The sequence below is a fragment of the Leucoraja erinacea genome, unplaced genomic scaffold, assembly GCF_028641065.1.
Source record: "Leucoraja erinacea ecotype New England unplaced genomic scaffold, Leri_hhj_1 Leri_264S, whole genome shotgun sequence".
Taxonomy (NCBI): Eukaryota; Metazoa; Chordata; class Chondrichthyes; order Rajiformes; family Rajidae; genus Leucoraja; species Leucoraja erinaceus.
In genome coordinates this window covers 58,965-78,166 of record NW_026576165.1, presented here as the reverse complement: position 1 = coordinate 78,166, position 19,202 = coordinate 58,965, and the positions used below count along the sequence as shown (strand labels likewise).

Genomic DNA, 19,202 nt, shown 5'->3' with positions numbered 1-19,202 from the left:
AAGATTGTTTGTGTCCTCCTTAGTGAAGACAGATCCAAAGTACCTGTTCAACTCATCTGCCATTTCCTTGTTCCCCATAATAAATTCACCTTTTTCGGTCTTCAAGGGTCCAACTTTGGTCTTAACTAATTTTTTTCCTCTTCACATACCTAAAGAAGCTTTTACCCTCTCCCTCCTTTTAGCTTTTACTATCCTGCTTTATATTCTTGGCTAGCTTACTTTCGTACCTCATCTTTTCTCCCCGTATTGTCTTTTTGGTTATCTTCTGTTAAACATTCTTTAAACATTACCCAATCCTCTTGCTTCCCGCTCGTCTTTGCTACGTTGTACTTCTTCGCTTTTTATACTGTCCCTGACGTCCCTTGTCAGCCACGGTCATCGGGGACAGTATAAACGGGTCAGGCAGCATCTCTGGAGAACGTGGACAGGTACAGAGTGCTGGAGTAACTCAGCGGGACAGGCAGCATCTCTGTGGAGAACGTGGACAGGTACAAAATGCTGGAGTAACTCAGCGGGACAGGCAGCATCTCTGGAGAGAAGGAACGGGTGACGTTTCAGGTCGAGGCCCTTCAGCGGTTCTTCTGAAGCCTCGCCCGTTCCTTCTCTCCAAGAGATGCCGCCTGCCCCCCCCCGCCGAGTTGCTCCAGCTTTTTTGCATCCGTCCCCAGTGCTTGAAGCTTCCCTTTGCCCTTTCAGGTGAGGCTGTCCCGAACTCCTCATCCGTGGGAAGATGGAGGTTCTTCATCAACCAGAAAGTCAAGCCGCACGAGGCGCAAGGGCAGAACAACCAGCACCTCTGCTCCGAAGCGGGTAAGGACTCCCACCATCATCGGTGTATTGTCAAATAGCTCCGAGATCCAGCATTGTAAACTGGCCAAAACTCTCAATATAGAAGAGGGAGTGACTGGGGTTGAGACTGGTCCATGATTAATACGGGCATCAAGGGTTCTCTTGGTTCTTGGTTTCTTGGTCCTCCAAAATATTCCCTTCCCTCTCTCCCCCCACACACCCTTCCCTCTCTCCTTCCGCCCCCTTCCCCCTACCCCTCTGTCCCTCTTCCACCTCTCCCCCTACCCCACTCTCTCCCCTCTCTCCCCCCCCCCCCCCCTCCTCCACACTCTTCCCCCTCCCTCCCCTACCCCATCTCCCTCCTCTGCCTCCTTCCCCCCCCCCCTCCCCCACACCTCTCTCCCCCATCCCACTCTGGAGAAGGATGAGAGGGCATCTTATTGAAACCTATAAGATTATTAAGGTAGACAAAAATGCTGGAGAAACTCAGCGGGTGAGGAGCATCTATGGAGCGAAGGAACTAGGTGACGTTTCGGGTCTTCAGAAGGGTTTAAGATTATTAAGGGTTTGGACACGCTAGAGGCAGGAAACATGTTCCCGATGTTGAGGGAGTCCAGAACCAGGGGCCACACACAGTTTAAGAATAAGGGATAAGCCATTTAGAACGGAGATGAGGAAACACTTTTTCACACAAAATTAGACAAAAATGCTGGAGAAACACAGCAGTTGAGGCAGCATCTATGGAGCGACTGAACTAGGTAACGTTTCGGGTAGAGACCCTTCTTCACACGAGTTGTGAGTGTGGAATTCTCTGCCTCAGAGGGCGGTGGAGGCCGGTTCTCTGGATACTTTGAAGGGAGAGCTAGATATGGCTCTTAAGAAGAACTTGAGAACTTTTTTCACACAGAGTGGTGAATGTCTGGAACTCTCTGCCACAGAGGGTAGTCGAGGCCAGTTCATTGGCTATATTTAAGAGGGAGTTAGATGTGGCCCTTGTGGCTAAGGGGATCAGGGGGTATGGAGAGAAGGCAGGTACGGGATACTGAGTTGGATGATCAGCCATGATCATATTGAATGGCGGTGCGGGCTCGAAGGGCCGAATGGCCTACTCCTGCACCTAATTTCTATGTTTCTATGTTAAAGATAGCGGAGTCAGGGGATATGGGGAGAAGGCAGGAACGGGGTACTGATTGTGGATGATTATATTGATTTGTGGTGCTGGCTTGAAGGGCTGAATGGCCCCTACTCCTGCACCTATTGTCTATTCTCTGAGGCAGGAGAAATGGGTTGAGAGAGGGAGAGATAGATCGGCCATGATTGAATGGCGGAGTAGACTTGACGGGCCGAATGGCCTAATTCTGCTCCCTAGGGGAAAAAATTTGTTCGGCATGGACTTGTAGGGCCGAGATGGCCTGTTTCTGTGCTGTAATTGTTATATGGTTATATGGTTAATGTCACTTGAGCCTGCGTCTGCAGTTCTAACGGAACGTCTGCTCTTTCCAACACCGCAGACGTGGGAAATAAGAGCCAAGAGACGATCCACCTGACCACCTCCAACTCCCTGGAAGATGTGAAGCCGATCCCGCTGGACAGCTCGCTATCCGGGGCGGCGTTCCCCGACGTTCCGGACCTTCCCGACGTTCCCGACCTGACTCCCCGCAGCTCCTCCTCCTCCTCCACCTCGTCCTCGTCTTCCTCCTCCTCCGCCGGCACGTCGTCCAGCGGCGAAGACTGCGGCTCGGCGACCCCCCGCTCACCGCCACGCACGCCGGCCCGCCGCGGCGGTGGCGCCCAGGAGCCCGAGCCCTCCTCCATGCCCGAGTCCGACGGGGAGGGCCCGCCCAAGGTGGACTACGCTGACAATCGCATCAAGACGCTGGACGAGAAGCTGCGCACCCTGCTGTACCAGGAGCACGGCGGGCAGCCCGGCTGCACCGATGCACCCGACCCGGCCTCACCGGAACGCTGCCTCGAGTCACCCACCCCTGCATCGGCTGCCTGCTCCTCCACCGGGCTGGCTGGCACGGTGAGTCCCACCACACCGACCCTCCCACCCCCACCCCCGCATCGGCTGCCCTGCTCCTCCACCGGGCTGGCCGGCACGGTGAGTCTCACCACACCGACCCTCCCACTCCCACCCCCGCATCGGCTGCCTGCTCCTCCACCGGGCTGGCTGGCACGGTGAGTCCCACCACACCGACCCTCCCACTCCCCCCCCCGCATCGGCTGGCCTGCTCCTCCACCGGGCTGGCTGGCACGGTGAGTCCCCCACCCCACCACACCGCCCCCCCCCCCCCCACCCCCGCATCGGCTGCCTCTCCTCCACCGGGCTGGCCGGCACGGTGAGTCTCACCACACCGAACCGCACCGACCCCACTCCACCGCTCTCCACCGCTCTCCCACCGCTCTCCACCGCTCTCCTCCACCCCTCCCCTCCCCTCCCCCCCCCTCTTTTCCCCCCCTCCCTTCTCCTCCCTCCCTCCCCTCTCCTCTCCTCCCCTCCCCTCCCCTCCCCTACCCTCCCCCTCCCCCTCCCCTCCCCTCCCGCACTCTCTGCACGGAGACTGTGCCTGAAGGGCCCGTCACTGTACTGCGATGTTCCATCTATCTCCCTCTTTGTTTTTCTCAGCAATCCCCTCAGCAGCTGGAGAAGAACATCTCGGAGCCCTCCGAACCTGGGCCCCAGGTGCCACAGCCTCTGGGGGGGGTCACCTCGCACCAGACTGGAGGTGGGTATCACTGCCTCTCTCATTCTCACCCTCACGCCAGCGCAGATCAGTTTAGTTTATTTACATGTTACATGTACCGAGGTACAGTGAAAAGCTTTTGTTGCATGCTAACCAGTCAGCGGAAAGACTATACATGGAGTAACTCGGCGGGACTGGCGGCATCTCTGGGGAGAAGGAACGGGTGACCACGTGGGTTTTCCCCGGGTGCCCTGGTTTCCTCCCGCTCTCCAAAGACGTAGCGGTTGAGTTGCTGCCTCACAGCGCCAGAGACCCGGGTTCGATCCTGACTACGGGCGCTGTGTGTACGGAGTTTGTACGTTCTCCCCGTGACCTGCGTGGGTTTTCTCCGGGTGCTCCTGTTTCCTCCCACACTCCAAAGATGTAAAGGTTTGTAGGTTAATTGGCTTCGATAAGAATTGTAAATTGTCCCCAGTGTGTAAGATAGTGTTAGTGCGTAGGGATCCCTGGTTGGCACGGACAAAGTTCAGTTTATTGTCCCATGTACCGAGGTACAGTGTAAAACTTTTGTTGCCTGCTAAACCAGTCAGCGGAAAGACAATACATGATTGCAATCGAGCCGTCCACAGTGTACAGATTATCTGAATGGCGGCCGATTAGGAAAAGGGGAGACCTGGGTGTTATGGTACACCAGTCATTAAATGTAGGCATGCAGGTGCAGCAGGCAGTGAAGAAAGCAAATGGTATGTTAGCATTCATAGCAAAAGGATTTGAGTATAGGAGCAGGGAGGTTCTACTGCAGTTGTACAGGGTCTTGGTGAGACCACACCTGGAGTATTGTGTACAGTTTTGGCCTGTTGGCCTTCATAACAAGAGGATTTGAGTATAGGAGCAGGGAGGGTCTACTGCAGTTTTACAGGGTCTTGGTGAGACCACACCTGGAGTATTGCGTACAGTTTTGGTCTCCTAATCTGAGGAAAGAAATTCTTGCCATAGAGGGAGTACAGAGAAGGTTCACCAGACTGATTCCTGGGATGGCAGGACTTTCACATGACGAAAGACTGGATAGACTCGGTTTGTACTCGCTAGAATTTAGAAGATTGAGGGGGGATCTTATAGAAACTTACAAAATTCTTAAGGGGTTGGACAGGCTAGATGCAGGAAGATTGTTCCCGATGTTGGGGAAGTCCAGAACTAGGGATCACAGTTTAAGGATAAGGGGGAAATCTTTTAGGACCGAGATGAGGAAAACATTTTTCACACAGAGAGTGGTGAATCTGTGGAATTCTCTGCCACAGAAGGTAGTTGAGGCCACACAGTTCATTGGCTATATTTAAGAGGGTGTTAGATGTGGCCCTTGTGGCTAAGGGGATCAGGGGGTATGGAGAGAAGGCAGGTACTGGATACTGAGTTGGATGATCAGCCGTGATCATATTGAATGGCGAATGGTGCAGGCTCGAAGGGCCGAATGACCTCTACTCCTGCACCTATTGTCTATTGTCTATTGGATGGAGCTGTTCCCAAACCAAACTGTGATGCATCGCTATAAAATGCTTTCCACGGTGCGTCTGTGGAAGTTGGTGATATTGACTCCATCTCTACATCAGCACCGGCAACACCCACACATTGGGGCCAGTTAGCCGACAAACCCGCACGGCCAAAACCCACGCAGGTCACGGGGTGAACGTACAAACTCCGTACAAACAGCACACGGGGTCAGCATCCAACCCGGGTCTCCAGCGCTGTGAGGCAGCAGCTCTACTAACTGCGCCACCGCGTGTGTAGAATGTGGACGCGGTCAAACTGGTAACAGTGTGTTCTGAGACAATGCTAACCTGTCCTTTTCACTCTCTGTCTGTGTGTGTGTGTGTGTGTGCGTCTGTGCGTGTGCGTGTGCGTGCGTACGTCTGTGTGCATGTGTGTGCGCATGCATGCGTGCATGTGTGTGCCCGTGTGGGTGCGTATGCATGATTGTATGCGTGTCCACGTGCGTGTATGCGCGTGCATGCATGTGTGTATACATGTCTGTGTGTGCGCCCGTGTGTGTGATTGTGTGCGTGTGCATGTCTGTGTACGTGCGTGTGCATGTGTGTGTACGTGATTGTGTGCATATGTGTGTGTGTGTGCGTATGCTTGTCTGTGTGCGTGTGTGCATGTGTGTGTATGTCTGTGTGCGTACATGTCTGTGCGCGTAACTTGTCTGCGTGCGTACCTGTCTGTGCATGTGTGCGCCTGTGGCTGCATGTGTGTGTCTGTGGTCCCTGACAGCTGGCGACAGCCAAACCACCCACGGCAGCAAGGACGGCGCGCGGATGGAGCCGGGCGGAGCAGTGGGGGTCTTCCTCGACGACATGTCCCCCGTGCGTGTGCAGGCCGGGCGATTCCAGGTATGCGTGGGGCAGGGGACGGGGGGGGGTGGGGAGTGGAGGGGGGGGGGGGGGGGGGAGAGGACGGGGGACAGAGGGTGTTAAGATGCTGTTGTCCTGGTCCGGGTTAAAGGGGGAGAGGGGAAAGGGGGCGAGAGAGAGAAAGAAGCCTCTGCTCTTGTGCTGCCAGTAAAGTGGGGGGGGGAGAGGGGGGCATTCGCGATGCGTGCATCCTCCTGGGGTTAAAGGGGGAGGGTGATGGCAACAGAGTGGGGGAGAGAATGCATCACCCTGTTGAGGTGGGGGGGGGGGTTAGTGGGACCTTTCCTCCTCCCCCTTCCCCTCTCCCTCCCCTCTCCATAGACAATAGTTGCAGGAGTAGAGGCCATTCGGCCCTTCGAGCCAGCACCGCCATTCAATGTGATCATGTCTGATCATCCCCAATCAGTACCCCGTTCCTGCCTTCCCCCCATATCCCCTGACCCAGCTATTATTTTAAGAACCCTATCTAGCTCTCTCTTGAAAGCATCCATAGAACCGGCCTCCACCGCCCTCTGAGGCAGAGAATTCCACAGACTCACCACTCTCTGTGAGAAAAAGTGTTTCCTTGTCTCCATTCTAAATGGCTTGCTCCTTATTCTTAAACTGTGTGTGTGTGTGGCCCCTGGTTCTGGACTCCCCCAACATCGGGAACATGTTTCCTGCCTCTAGTGTGTCCAAGCCCTTAATAATCTTAATATATGTTTCACTGAGATGCCCTCTCATCCTTCTAAATCTTATATGCTTCAATAAGTCTCTCCTCCCCCTCCCCTCCTCTCCCTCCCTCTCCTACCCTTTCCCCCTTGCCCTTTCCTCCCCCCCCATTTTTCATGTCCTCCCTCCACTTCCCCCATCCTCCCCCCACCTCAGGAGGTCGTGAGGGAGGGGGGGGGGAGGGGAGGGTGGGTTTGAACCGTGGGGGGGGGGGGGGGAGGTGGGGTTTGAACCGTGGGGGGGGAGAGGGGGTATGAACCTGGGAGGATGGATGGGGGGGGCGCGGAAAAGTGAGCAGGGAGAGTTGTAGTACAAATATCTCTCTTCCCCCCCCCCCCCCCCCACTGGGCAGATCTCGTCTGCACCCCCCCCCCACCCCGAATGAGGTGCCGCCTCCGCCGAGCCCGTGGGCCGCCGGTGAGGGGGTCTCCCCCGCCCCGCCCCGCGACCCCAAGGACGACCCCCCCCTGTCCGAGACCGCCACCCCCCGCCCAGAGGGTCCCACTTCCCCCCTCTCCCCCGGGCTGGTACCAGGAGGAGACCCCCCCGGCCCCCGGCACCAGCCCGCCGCTCCGGCACCGGTCCCAGACCGCGCCCCCGAGACCGAGGGTCTCCCCGCCCAGCGCCCCACGTGCCACTCCCCCTCCCTCTCCTCGCCCATGAGCGGAGATGACGAGTCCGAGGTGGAGGACGAGGACCTGAAGAGGAACTGCAGCAGCTACGTGACAAGTGAGTGGGGGGGTGGGAGGGAGGAGGGGGGGAGGGGGAGCTGCAGAGACTCCGCGACAAGTGATTGGGGGTCAGGGAGGGGGGGAAGGAGGGGGGGGAAGGAGGGGGAGAGAGGGTGAGGGGAGGAGGGGGGTAGAGGAAGGGGAAGAGCTGCACAGACTTTGCGACAAGTGACTGAGGGAGAGGGGGTGAGGGGAGGGAGGGGGGAGAGGGAGGATGTGGCGGGAGGGAAAGGGAAGAGGGGAGAGAGGGAGCTGCAGAGACTACGGCAGAAGTGAGTGAGGGTGGGGCGGAGGTTCGTGCAGGTTCGTATGTTAATTGGCATGGTATAAGTGTGAATAGTCCCTAGTGTGCGTGGGGCAGTGTTAATGTGCGGGGACCGCTGGTCGGCACGGACTCGGTGGGGCCGAAGGGCCTGTTTCCGCGCTGTGTATCTCTAAACTAAACTAGTGTGTGAACGGGCGATCGCTGGTCGGGCTAGCACGGACTCGGTGGGGCCGAAGGGCCTGTTTCCCCCGCGCTGTATCTCGAAGCTAAACTAAAAACTAAAACATGATTGAGAGAATAATGTGAATGACATTCAGTGCAAGATCACCCTCAAAGATCCAATGAGATAGATAGTAGTTCAGGATTGTTCTCTAGTTGTGGGGACAATGGAGCCCACAATGTTTCATTGTTGTGTGCAGGACGGAACTGCAGATGCTGGTTTAAAGCGAATGTAGACACAAAATGCTGGAGTAGCTGAGCGGAACAGCCGGCATCTCTGGAGAGAAGGAATGGGTGACGTTTCGGGTCGAGACCCTGGCTTAAAATGGTGATAGGTTTTAATGGAGGATGGGTTTGACTCCAGTGGTCTTCTCCCGTCCTCTGACGTTCTTGTTCTCTCCCCCCCCCCCTCCTCCCGTCCCGTCCCTGTCCCGACCCCCCCGGCCTCAGGCACATTAAGGAGGTGGTGCATCTGCAGGCGCAGCAGAAGCAGGAGCTGCAGGAGCTGTACGAGAGGCTGCAGATGTGCAGCGCTCCATCCGAGGACCCGCTGCAGGCTTGCTCCCCGCCCGGCAGGCGCTCGAGGGCGGCCAAGAGCAAGGCCCGCGGCAGCAAGACCCACTCCCTCGGCACCACCCCCGCCAGCACCGGTAGGCGGCAGCGGGGAGAGAGAAGGGGGGAGAAGAGGGTGGAAGGGAGGGAAGAATGAGAGGTGGTGGAGAAAGGGAGGATGAAGGAGGAGGAGAGGTAATGAGAGATGGTGGAAGAAGAGGGGATGAAGGGGGAAGAGAGGAAGAATGAGGTGGTGGAGGAAGAGGGGATGAAGGGGAGAGGTAACGAGAGAGGATGAGAGATGGTGGAGAGAAGAGGGGATGAAGGGGGAAGAGAGGAAGAATGAGGTGGTGGAGAGGTGAAGAAAGGATGAAGGAACAAAGGAAGAATGAGATATGGAGAGAAGGTGGAGGGAACGAGAGGAAGAGGAGAAGGTGATGGTAGAGATAAAGAAGGAAGATTGGGAGAAGGTGGAGGAAGAAAGGATGAAGAAGGGAGAGAGGAAGAATGGGAGGTGGAGAGGTGAAGAAAGAGGTTGAAGGAACAAAGGAAGAATGAGAGATGGAGAGAAGGTGGAGGATGAAGAGAGGGAACGAGAGAGGAAGAGGAGAAGGAAAAGGGAAGGTGAAGGTAGAGATAAAGAAGGAAGATTGGGAGAAGGTGGAGGTAGAGAGGATGGAGGAAGAGAGGAAGAATGAGGTGGTGGAGGAAGAGGGGATGAAGGGGGAAGAGAGGGTGAAGGGTGGAGAGAATGAGGATGAGAGATGGTTAGAAGATGGAGGAAGAGAGAATGAAGGAGGAGGATGGAACAAGAGAGGTGGAGAGAAGGCAGAGGAAGAGGGGATGAAGGAGGAGGAGAGAACGAGAGGAGGAATGAGAGGGAAGAAAAGTGGAAGAGAGGAGGTAGGGGACGAGAAATGGAGGATGAATTAAAGAGGGGGAGAAGATGGGAGGGGGAAGGGGAGGGAGGGAATGAGAGAGAGAGTATGAAAAGGAATGAGAGGGAGAGAATGTGGAAGAAGAGAGGATGAAGGAGAAAGCGAATGAGAGAGGAGAGCCTCTCCTCTCTCTCCCTCTCTCCTCTCTCTCGTCTCTCTCCCTCTCTCTCTCTCCTCCCTCTCTCTCTCTCTCTCTCTCTCTCTCTCTCTCTCCGTCTCTCCCTCTCTCTCCTCTCTCCCTCTCTCTCCGTCTCTCCCTCTCTCTCCGTCTCTCCCTCTCTCTCTCTCTCCCTCTCTCTCTCTCTCTCCCTCTCTCTCTCGCTCTCTCTCTCTCTCTCTCTCCCTCTCTCTCCCCCTCTCCCCTCCCCTGCACAGGCCCTGTCTCCTGCCCGGAGTCGCACAGCCCCCAGCAGGGAGCGGGGGCCAAGAAGGGCACCTTCACGGACGACCTGCACCGGCTGGTGGATGATTGGGCCAAAGAGAGGGCCGGGGCAGCCTGCCTGAAGCCCAGCCTGAACGAGATCAAACAGATCCAGTGCCGCCAGGACCTGGAGGGGTGGCAACAGCTCTGTGACGTAAGGAGGTCCTCTCGCCTCGGGGAGGGGAGGGGAGGTGGGAGGGGTGCAGGGCCTGTCAAGAGAAGTGGACGTCGAACAAGGGCAGGACCAAAGATCCTACAGCGAGCAAGATAGTCCACTCGCCGAAACAGACGTAGTACGTTCATGGGCAGATTCGTGGGTAATTTTCGACCCCATTTCCTTAACCGGCTTCCGTCTCCGCGCCAAAGATCCCGCAGGATACTAGTGCGGAGACGGAAGCCGGTTACGGAAACATTTGGGAAAAATCTTCTCGTCATTTTCAGAATTATAATTTATTAACACAAACTGTTCCCCCGCAACGTTGATTACATTGCGGGTCGGGTCCGGGTTACTAAAATGGATGCAAAAAAAGCCCCCGTTCCACTCCGTTGCATACTATACATCAGCCCATTGTATTTAGATGGAGTGGTCTATCTTGCTCCGCTATGGGATCTTTGGGCACGACATCCAGGGTGAACAGTCGGCCTCTGGGTAGTGTTGGTAGAGCAGAGGGATCTAGGAGGACAGGTGCATGGTTCCTTGAAGGTCGGGTCGCAGGTAGAAAAGGTGGTCAAGTCAAGAGAGTTTATTCGGCGTGGACAGGCAGCATCTCTGGAGGGAAGGGTCGCGTGATGTTTCGGCTCGAGAGGAGAGGAGAGGAGAAAAGAATAGACAATAGGTGCAGGGGTAGAGGCCATTCGGCCCTTCGAGCCAGCACCATTCGCCATTCAATGTGATCACGGCTGATCTTCCCCAATCAGTACCCTGTTCCTGCCTCCTCCCCATATCCCCTGACTCCGCTATCTTTAAGAGCCCTATCTTGCTCTCTCTTGAAAGCATGCAGTGAACCGGTCTCCACCGGTGATCAAAAAGGCTTTTGGCACTTTGGCCTTCATCAGTCAGAGTATTGAGTGTAGAAGTTGCGAGTTCACGTTGCAGTTGTATAAGACGTTGGAGAGGCCGCATTTAGAGTATTGTGTTCAGTTCTGGGCACCGTGTTAGAGGAAAGATGTTGTCAAGCTTGAAAGGGTTCAGAGAAGATTTACGAGGATGTTGCTGGGACTAGAGGGTGTGAGCTGCAGGGAGAGGGAGAGGGTCTAGACCCGAGACATCACCTATTCCTTTGCTCCATAGATGCTGCCTCACCCACTGTGTTTCTCCAGCATTTTTGTCTGGGGCAGAGGTTGGGTCGGGCTGGGTCTCTATTCCTTGGAGCGCAGGAGGATGAGGGGCGATCGTACAAAATCACGAGAGGAATAGATCGGGCGGGCATGGTCTCTTGCCCAGAGTAGGGGAATCGAGGATCAGAGGACACGGGTTCAAGGTGAAGGGGAAAAGATTTAATAGGAATCTGAGGGGCAACCTTTCCACACAGAGGGTGGTGGGTGTATGGAACGAGCTGCCGGAGGAGGTAGTTGAGGCATTTAAGAAACAGGTGGACAGGTACATGGATAGGACAGGTTTGGAGGGATATGGGCCAAAGCAGGCAAGGGGGAGACTAGTAGGGGGAGAGGGGAGGGGAGAGGAGATGGGGGGAGAGGGACAGGGTGGGGAGAGGAAGAGGGGGGGGAGAGGTGATGGGGGGGGGTTGGGGAGAGGGTGGGGGGGGGGGGGGTGGGGAGAGGAGGGGGGGAAGGGAGAGGTGGGGAGGGGGGGGGAAGGGAGAGGTGGGGAATGTGGATCAAAATGATGACACTTCCCTGATTAACCCCTCTCCCCCCCTCTTCCACCTCTCTGCCCCCCCCCCTCTCTCTCTCCCACAGCGAGTGTCCCAGTCTGTACGGCCCCGGCCTGGGCCCCCCCTCCCTGCCACCCCCCCCGACCCGCCCCCCCCTGGAACCCGCTGCCCGCCCCCCTACCCCCCTCCCCTGCCAGTACGGGGCGTTGCGGCTCCGGCACCGGGCACCCCTGCCCGGGGCCCGCCGGCTGCTGCCCTCACGCTGGCCCCCCCCGCCGCCCCCGCCGCCCGTCCTCCTCCCCCGCCACCCACACCCCCCCCCCCCCATCCCCCCCAACAGCCCTACCCTGGCCCCTCTCTGCAGGGTTCGCCCCACGCGCGGCCTTGCCCGACCCAAGTAATCGTTCCTCCCCCCCACACACAGGACAGACCCAGCCTCAAGTAATACAGCCCCCCCCCCCCCCCCGGCGCTCAAATTAAACCCCCTCCCCACAGACCAACCCCGGCCCCCCCGCACAAGTAACACCCACCTCCTCACAAGAGCCCCCTGCCTCTGCCTCCAGGCTCAAAGTAAACCCCCTTCCCCACAGTACAGACCCCTGCCTCAAGTAACACACCCCACCCCCCCCCCTGCTCCAGGCTCAAAGTAAACCCCCCTCCCATAGTACAGACCCTGCCCCCAAGTAACTTCCCTCCCCTCCTTCGGCCCCCCCCCCTCCCTCTCGCCCTTCCCCCTCCCAAGGGCTCCCCTCTTATGCACCCTCTCTAGTTTGCCCCCCAAGTTAATCCCCTCTCCCCATCCCAGAACCCCCATAAACCCCTCGCCCCCATCCTCACATAAAGCCCCCCCCCCCCCCCCCCCCCCCACCTCCCCAAGTAAAACCCCCTCCTCAACTGCCCTGTCCTGACCCCAAGGATAACCCCCTAGTTTCCCCCACCCCCTCCCCCCCCTTCTACCCCTCTCTTGATACCCCTGAGGGTGCCTGCCTGGAGCAGTCGGGAGCGGCGGGACACCCGCACCCTTCCCGCTCGACGCTCCAGCGTTCCTGGACTCGGATCGCCACCGCCGCCGCCCTCGGCCGGAAACCGATACACAGGCAGAGAACGGCTCCCCAGCTGCGGTGGGGACGGCCAGGGAACAGAGACGGGACGGGACGGGAAGAGTACGTGGTGGTCGGGGAGGGAGGGGAACGACAGTGGGCTGCAAGACCACTCCCCTCTCTTCCCCTTCCTCTCCTCTCCTCCTTCCTCTCCTCTCCTCCCCCTTCTCCTCTCCTCTCCCCCTTCCTTCATCCCTCAACTCCTCCCTTCCCTCCTCCTCTCTCCCCCCCCCTCCCCTCCTCTCCCCCCTTCCCCCCTCCTCTCCTCCTCTTCTCTCCTCTTCCATTCTATCCTCTTCTCTTTCTCCCCCCCTCTCCTCCTCCCCTCCCCCCCCTCTCCTCTCCCCACTCCCCTCTCCCCCTTCCTCTCCTCTCTCCTCCTTCTCCCCTCTCCTCCTCCCCTCCCCGTCTGTGCCGTGTTCCTGTCCTGCCTGCCTACATACGTACATACACCCCTCTGTATTCACCCCCTCCCACACTCAGCACCCAACCAGATATAACAGCCCCCCCCCCCGTCCAGTCCCTGCCCCCACCCCTGCAACATGCCCACAAAATGCCTGCCTTAGTCCTGCCTTAACCCTGCCACCCTGTTCTGCCGTGAGCTGCCCTGTCCTACCCAGCCCTGCAACCGGTCCCTGTGTAGCCCTCAACCCTGCCCTGCCCAGCCCTAATCCTGCCACCCTGCCTAGACCTGCCCAGCCCTGTCCTGCCCTTGCCAATCTTATCCCTGCCACCCTGACCTGCCCAGCCCTCAACCCTGTCCCACTCTCTACCCTTCCCTGCCCTCTTCTCAGCCATGCCTAGCCCAGTTCTGCCCAGCCCTACTGCGCTGCTCTGCCCTCCACCCTGCCCAGCCCTAGCCTACCCACTGTCCTAACCTCTACCCTGCCACCCTGCCCAGCTTTGCCCCATTCCCTACCCTGCCCTCTGCCTAGCCTTGCCTTGCCCAGCCCTGCCCTGTCTTACCCCCTTTACCCTGCCCTGCCTGCCCTTGCCTACCTTAACCCTGCCACCCTACCCTGCACTCTGCCCAGCTCTGCCCTCTACCCTGCCCTCTGCCCAGCTCTGCCCTGTCCTACCCCCTGCCCCCTACCCTGCACTCTGCCCAGCTCTGCCCTGTCCTACCCTCTGCCTCTGCTCTGCCCTCTACCCTGCCCTCAGCCCAGTTCTGCCCTGCCCTGTCCTAACCTCTACCCTGCCCCCGGCTCTGCCTCCCGCAATAGCTCTTGACTTTATTTCCTTTCTCCATTTATTTTTTTTTAACAACAAGAAGAAACAAAAAAACGAAAGCAAAACTGTGAATAATTGTAAACGGGTTGTTGCGAGCGAGCATTGTGGACTCTGCAGCCGCGGGAGAGGGAGAGTCGGGTCCACACCTTGCTCACCTGTCATGTTGTACTGTTTTTGATTGTAATCTGTATTTAATTCTTCTCTCGATTCTTGTTTTATTTGTGTACTTGTTCTCGGTCGAGGGGGGGAGGAGGGGAGGAGAGGGGAGGAGAGTGGAGGAAAAGAGAGGAGACGAATGTCCTTTAATTCTGAGGCTGCGCCCTCTGGTCCTAGACTCTCCCACCGGGGTGGGAGGTGGGGGTGGAGGGGAGCGGGTGGGGAGGGGAGTAAGGAGGGCCAGGGGGGGAGGGGAGGGGCTGGGGAGGAAACGGAGAAGCTGGGGAGGGGAGGGGGGAAGGGAGCAGAGAGGGGAGGGGAAGGGAAGGGACAGGGGGGAGGGGGAGGGGGGTTGGGGAAGGGGGAGTTGCGGGGGGGGGGGGGGGGGGAGAGCAAGCGGTGATGCACGGTGGTGTAAAGATGCACCAGAGAGGTCTGCGTGGATATCTGGCCACTGGAAGTAATATTCGGGGGGGGGGGGGGGGGGGGGGGGGGGGAAAGAGGCGGATAGTTTCCTATCAGTAGCCCCCCCCCCTCGGCCGTGACCGACTCTTGGAGCCAGCACCGGCATTCACTGTGATCATGGCTGATCAACCCCAATCAGTACCCCGTTCCTGCCTTCTCCCCATATCCCCTGACTCCACTATCATTAAGAGCCCTATCTAGCTCTTTCTTGAAAGCATCCAGAGAACCGGCCTCCACCGCCCTCTGAGGCAGAGAATTCCACAGACTCACAACTCTCTGTGAGAAAAAGTGTTTCCTCGTCTCCGTTCTAAATGGCCGACCCCTTATTCTTAAACTGTGTGTGTGTGTGTGGCCCCTGGTTCTGGACTCCCCCAACATCGGGAACATGTTTCCTGCCTCTAGCGTGTCCAAACCCTTAATAATCCTATATGTTTCAATAAGATACCCTCTGATCCTTCTAAACTCCAGAGTATACAAGCCCAGCTGCTCCATTCTCTCAGCATTTGACAGTCCCGCCATCCCGGGAATTAACCTGGTGAACCTACGCTGGGCTCCCTCAATAGCAAGAATGTCCTTCCTCAAATATGGAGATCAAAACTGCACACAATACTCCAGGTGTGGTCTCACTAGGGCCCTGTACAACTGCAGAAGGACTTCTTTGCTCCATGGTCGCTGGTCGGAGCGGACCCGGTGGGCTAAAGGGCCTGTTTCCACGTGGTATCTAAACTAAACTAAACTTTGCTGCTCCTAACATTGGCTCCGTGACAAACATGGTGGGGGGGGGGGGGGGGGGGGGGGGAGGGTGTATATCAGACCATGCTCAGTGAAATCTGGAGCCCCTGCTTCGAATCCAGCTCTGAATCACATCAAGACCAGCGGGAACAAGAGTGGATGAGGACATCAGCAGCTGCTGCAGTCAGACCATGCAACAGAACGCGCCCTTCGGGCCAAGAACTAATCTGTGGGCGCAGCGGTAGAGTTGATGCCTCACAGCGCCAGAGACCCGGGTTCCATCCTGACCATGGGTGCTGTCTGTACGGAGTTTGCGTGTTCTCCCCGTGACCTGTGTGGGATTGCCCCGGTTTCATAGAAACATAGACAATAGGTGCAGGAGTAGAGGCCGTTCGGCCCTTCGAGCCTGCACCGCCATTCAATATGATCATGGCTGATCATCCAACTCAGTATCCCATCCCTGCCTTCTCTCCATACCCCCTGATCCCTTTAGCCACAAGGGCCACATCTAACTCCCTCAAATATAGCCAATGAACTGTGTGGCCTCAACTACCTTCTGTGGCAGAGAATTCCGCAGATTCACCACTCTCTGTGTGAAAAATGTTTTCCTCATCTCGCTCCTAAAGGATTTCCCCTTTATCCTTAAACTGTGACCCCTCGTCCTGGACTTCCCCAACATCGGGAACAATCTTCCTGCATCTAGCCTGTCCACCCCCTTAAGAATTTTGTAAGTTTCTTTAAGATCCCCCCCCCCCCCCCCCCCCCCCCCCTCAATCTTTAAATTCTAGCGAGTACAAGCCGAGTCTATCCAATCTTTCTTCATATGAAAGTCCTGACATCCCAGGAATCAGTCTGGTGAACCTTCTCTGTACTCCCTCTATGGCAAGAATGTCATTCCTCAGATTAGGAGACCAAAACTGTACGCAATACTCCAGGTGTGGTCTCACCAAGACCCTGTACAACTGCAGTAGAACCTCCCTGCTCCTAGACTCAAATCCTCTATGGCAAGAATGTCTTTCCTCAGATTAGGAGACCAAAACTGTACGCAATACTCCAGGTGTGGTCTCAGCAAGACCCTGTACAACTGCAGTAGAACCTCCCTGCTCCTATACTCAAATCCCACAAAAAGAGACGTGCAGGTATGTGGGCAAATTGGCTTCGGTAAAAATTGTTCCCAGTGTGTAGGATAGTGTTCGTGTGCGGGGATCGCTGGTCGGTGTGGGCTCGGTGGGCCTGTTTCCGTGCTGTATCTCTAAATTAAAACTAATCTAGATGCATCTGCAAGTACATGATCCATATCCCTCCATTCCCATCTAACAGCCTCTTATACAGCACGGGTCTATCTGCCTCCACCACCAACCCCCTGCAGCATGTTCCAGGCACCCACCACTCTCTGTGTCAATATAAACTTGCCCCGAGCATCCCCTTTAAACTTTGCCCCTCTGCTTATAACTATGCTCTCTAGTCTTAGAAGGTACACAAAATTGCTGGAGAAACTCAGCGGGTGCAGCAGCATCTATGGAGCGAAGGAAATAGGCGACGGTTCGGGCCGAAACCCTTATTCAGACTGATGGGGGGGGGGGGGGGGGAGAAGGAAGGAAAAAGGGAGGAGGAGGATCCCGAGGGCGGGTGGATGGGAGGAGACAGCTTGAGGGTTAAGGAAGGGGGGAGACAGCAAGGGCTAGCAAAATTGGGAGAATTCAACGTTCATGCCATCAGGATGCAAGCAACCCAGGCGGAATATGAGGTGCTGTTCCTCAAGTGTTGCTCACTCTAGCAATGGAGGAGGCCCAGGACAGAGAGGTCGGATTGGGAATGGGAGGGGGAGTTGAAGTGCTGAGCCGCCGGGAGTTCAGGTAGGTTATTGCAGACTGAGCCGAGTTGTTCGGCGAAACGATCGCCCAGCCTCCGCTTGGTCTCACCGATGTAAATCAGCTGACAGCTAGAGCAGCGGATGCAGTCGATGAGGTTGGAGGAGATACAGGTGAACCTCTGTCGCACCTGGAACGACTGCTTGGGTCCTTGAATGGAGTCGAGGGGGGAGGAGGTGAAGGGACAGGTGTTGCATTTCTTGCGGTTGCAACGGAAAGTGCCTGGGGAGGGGGTTGTATGGGAGGAATTGACAAGGGAGTTGCGGAGGGAGCGGTCTTTGTGGAAGGCAGGCATGGGGGGAGATGGGAAGATGTGACGAGTGGTGGGGTCACGTTGGAGGTGGCGGAAATGGTGGAGGATTATGTGTTGTATTTGGGGTGAAAGGTGAGGACCAGGGGGACTCTGCCCTTGTTGCGAGAGCGGGTATGGGGAGAGAGAGCAGTGTTGCGAGCCTCATCTATGGTGGCAGAGGGGAACCCCTGTTCCCCTAGAGAGAGGAGGACATTTCCTCCTCCTCTCTAGTCTTAGACATTTTCATGTCTATGTAACTCTAAGACCCTCTGCAGTGACAGCCATACGCCACTGGTGGCGCCGGTGAGCGGCCCTCGTTCGCTCCCACTATCACAGCGCCACCCAATCCCTTCCCTCCAGAGATGTTCTGCTGTGTTTCACCAGCATTTAAGGTTTAAACCAGGTTTTTGCAGGTTAATTGGCTTGATATCAATGTAAATTGTGTGCAGGAATAACATAGATCAAAGTTCAAAGTAAACTTTATTGTCAATTCAATTATGCAACAGTAGTTACACAGAGGATTGAAATTACGTTTCCCCATACTCCAAATGTGCAAGTAATATTAAAAACACAGACAGACAACATACCAATAAAAATAGACAATAGACATTACATTATTTAAAATATTAAAATATTCACAGTGTGCCAAAATGTAGCAACATAGAAACATAGAAATTAGGTGCAGGAGTAGGCCATTCGGCCCTTCGAGCCTGCACCGCCATTTAATATGATCATGGCTGATCATCCAACTCAGTATCCCGTACCTGCCTTTTCTCCATACCCTCTGATCCCCTTGGCCACAAGGGCCACATCTAACTCCCTCTTAAATATAGCCAATGAACTGGCCTCAACAACCCTCTGTGGCAGAGAGTTCCAGAGATTCACCACTCTCTGTGTGAAAAAAGTTCTCATCTCTGTTTTAAAGGATTTCCCCCTTATCCTTAAGCTGTGACCCCTTGTCCTGGACTTCCCCAACATCGGAAACAATCTTCCTGCATCTAGCCTGTCCAACCCCTTAAGAATTTTGTAAGTTTCTATAAGATCCCCTCTCAATCTCCTAAACTCTAGAGAGTATAAACCAAGTCTATCCAGTCTTTCTTCATAAGACAGTCCTGACATCCCAGGAATCAGTCTGGTGAACCTTCGCTGCACTGCCTCTATGGCAATAATGACCTTCCTCAGATTAGGGGACCAAAACTGTACGCAATACTCCAGGTGTGGTCTCACCAAGACCCTGTACAACTGCAGTAGAACCTCCCTGCTCCTATACTCAAATCCTTTTGCTATGAAAGCCAACATGCCATTCGCTTTCTTTACTGCCTGCTGCACCTGCATGCCTACCTTCAATGACTGGTGTACCATGACACCCAGGTCTTTGAGGTACTTTGAGGTATTTTAAAAAGGGTGCAACAATGAAAGGTGCAATATAGAAAAAGTGCAAATTTCGTACTGGAGACATTGAGCCAAAGTTATTTTCACAGTTTGTTTGTCTTTGTTTGGGTACTGTTCATGGAATTTTCTTAAATGTGTTGAGTAGTCTGATGGCCTGAGGGAAAAAGCTGTTTTTGAATCTGGTGGTTTTGCTCCGCATGCTGCGGTAGCGCTTACCGGAATGTAGGAGGGTGAACAGTTTGTGTGCTGGGTGGGTGGTGTCTTTGATGATATTGCTTGTTCTCTTGCGACAGCGAGATGGGTATAGGTCCTGGATTGCTGGTTGGGGTGATCTGGTGATCTTCTCCGCTGTCCTCACCACTCTCTGTAAGGCCTTCTGGTCAGCAGCAGAGCAACTGCCATACCAGA

The 19,202-nt window shown here is 56.0% G+C and overlaps 1 protein-coding gene across 1 annotated transcript in view; it reads left to right on the top strand.

Annotated features, from left to right (window-relative positions):
* The window catches only part of LOC129693332 (serine/threonine-protein kinase WNK3-like), a 50,501-nt gene extending 36,985 nt beyond the window's left edge, over positions 1 to 13,516 (top strand). Inside the window, 12 exon segments of the mRNA XM_055630179.1 lie at positions 697 to 810; positions 2,301 to 2,815; positions 3,419 to 3,518; positions 5,745 to 5,863; positions 6,948 to 6,962; positions 7,018 to 7,294; positions 7,297 to 7,324; positions 8,261 to 8,460; positions 9,676 to 9,875; positions 11,642 to 11,846; positions 12,553 to 12,719; positions 13,451 to 13,516. Of these exon segments, the coding sequence (XP_055486154.1) occupies positions 697 to 810; positions 2,301 to 2,815; positions 3,419 to 3,518; positions 5,745 to 5,863; positions 6,948 to 6,962; positions 7,018 to 7,294; positions 7,297 to 7,324; positions 8,261 to 8,460; positions 9,676 to 9,875; positions 11,642 to 11,846; positions 12,553 to 12,719; positions 13,451 to 13,516 (2,006 nt within the window).
* The last annotated feature ends 5,686 nt before the right edge of the window (positions 13,517 to 19,202 follow it).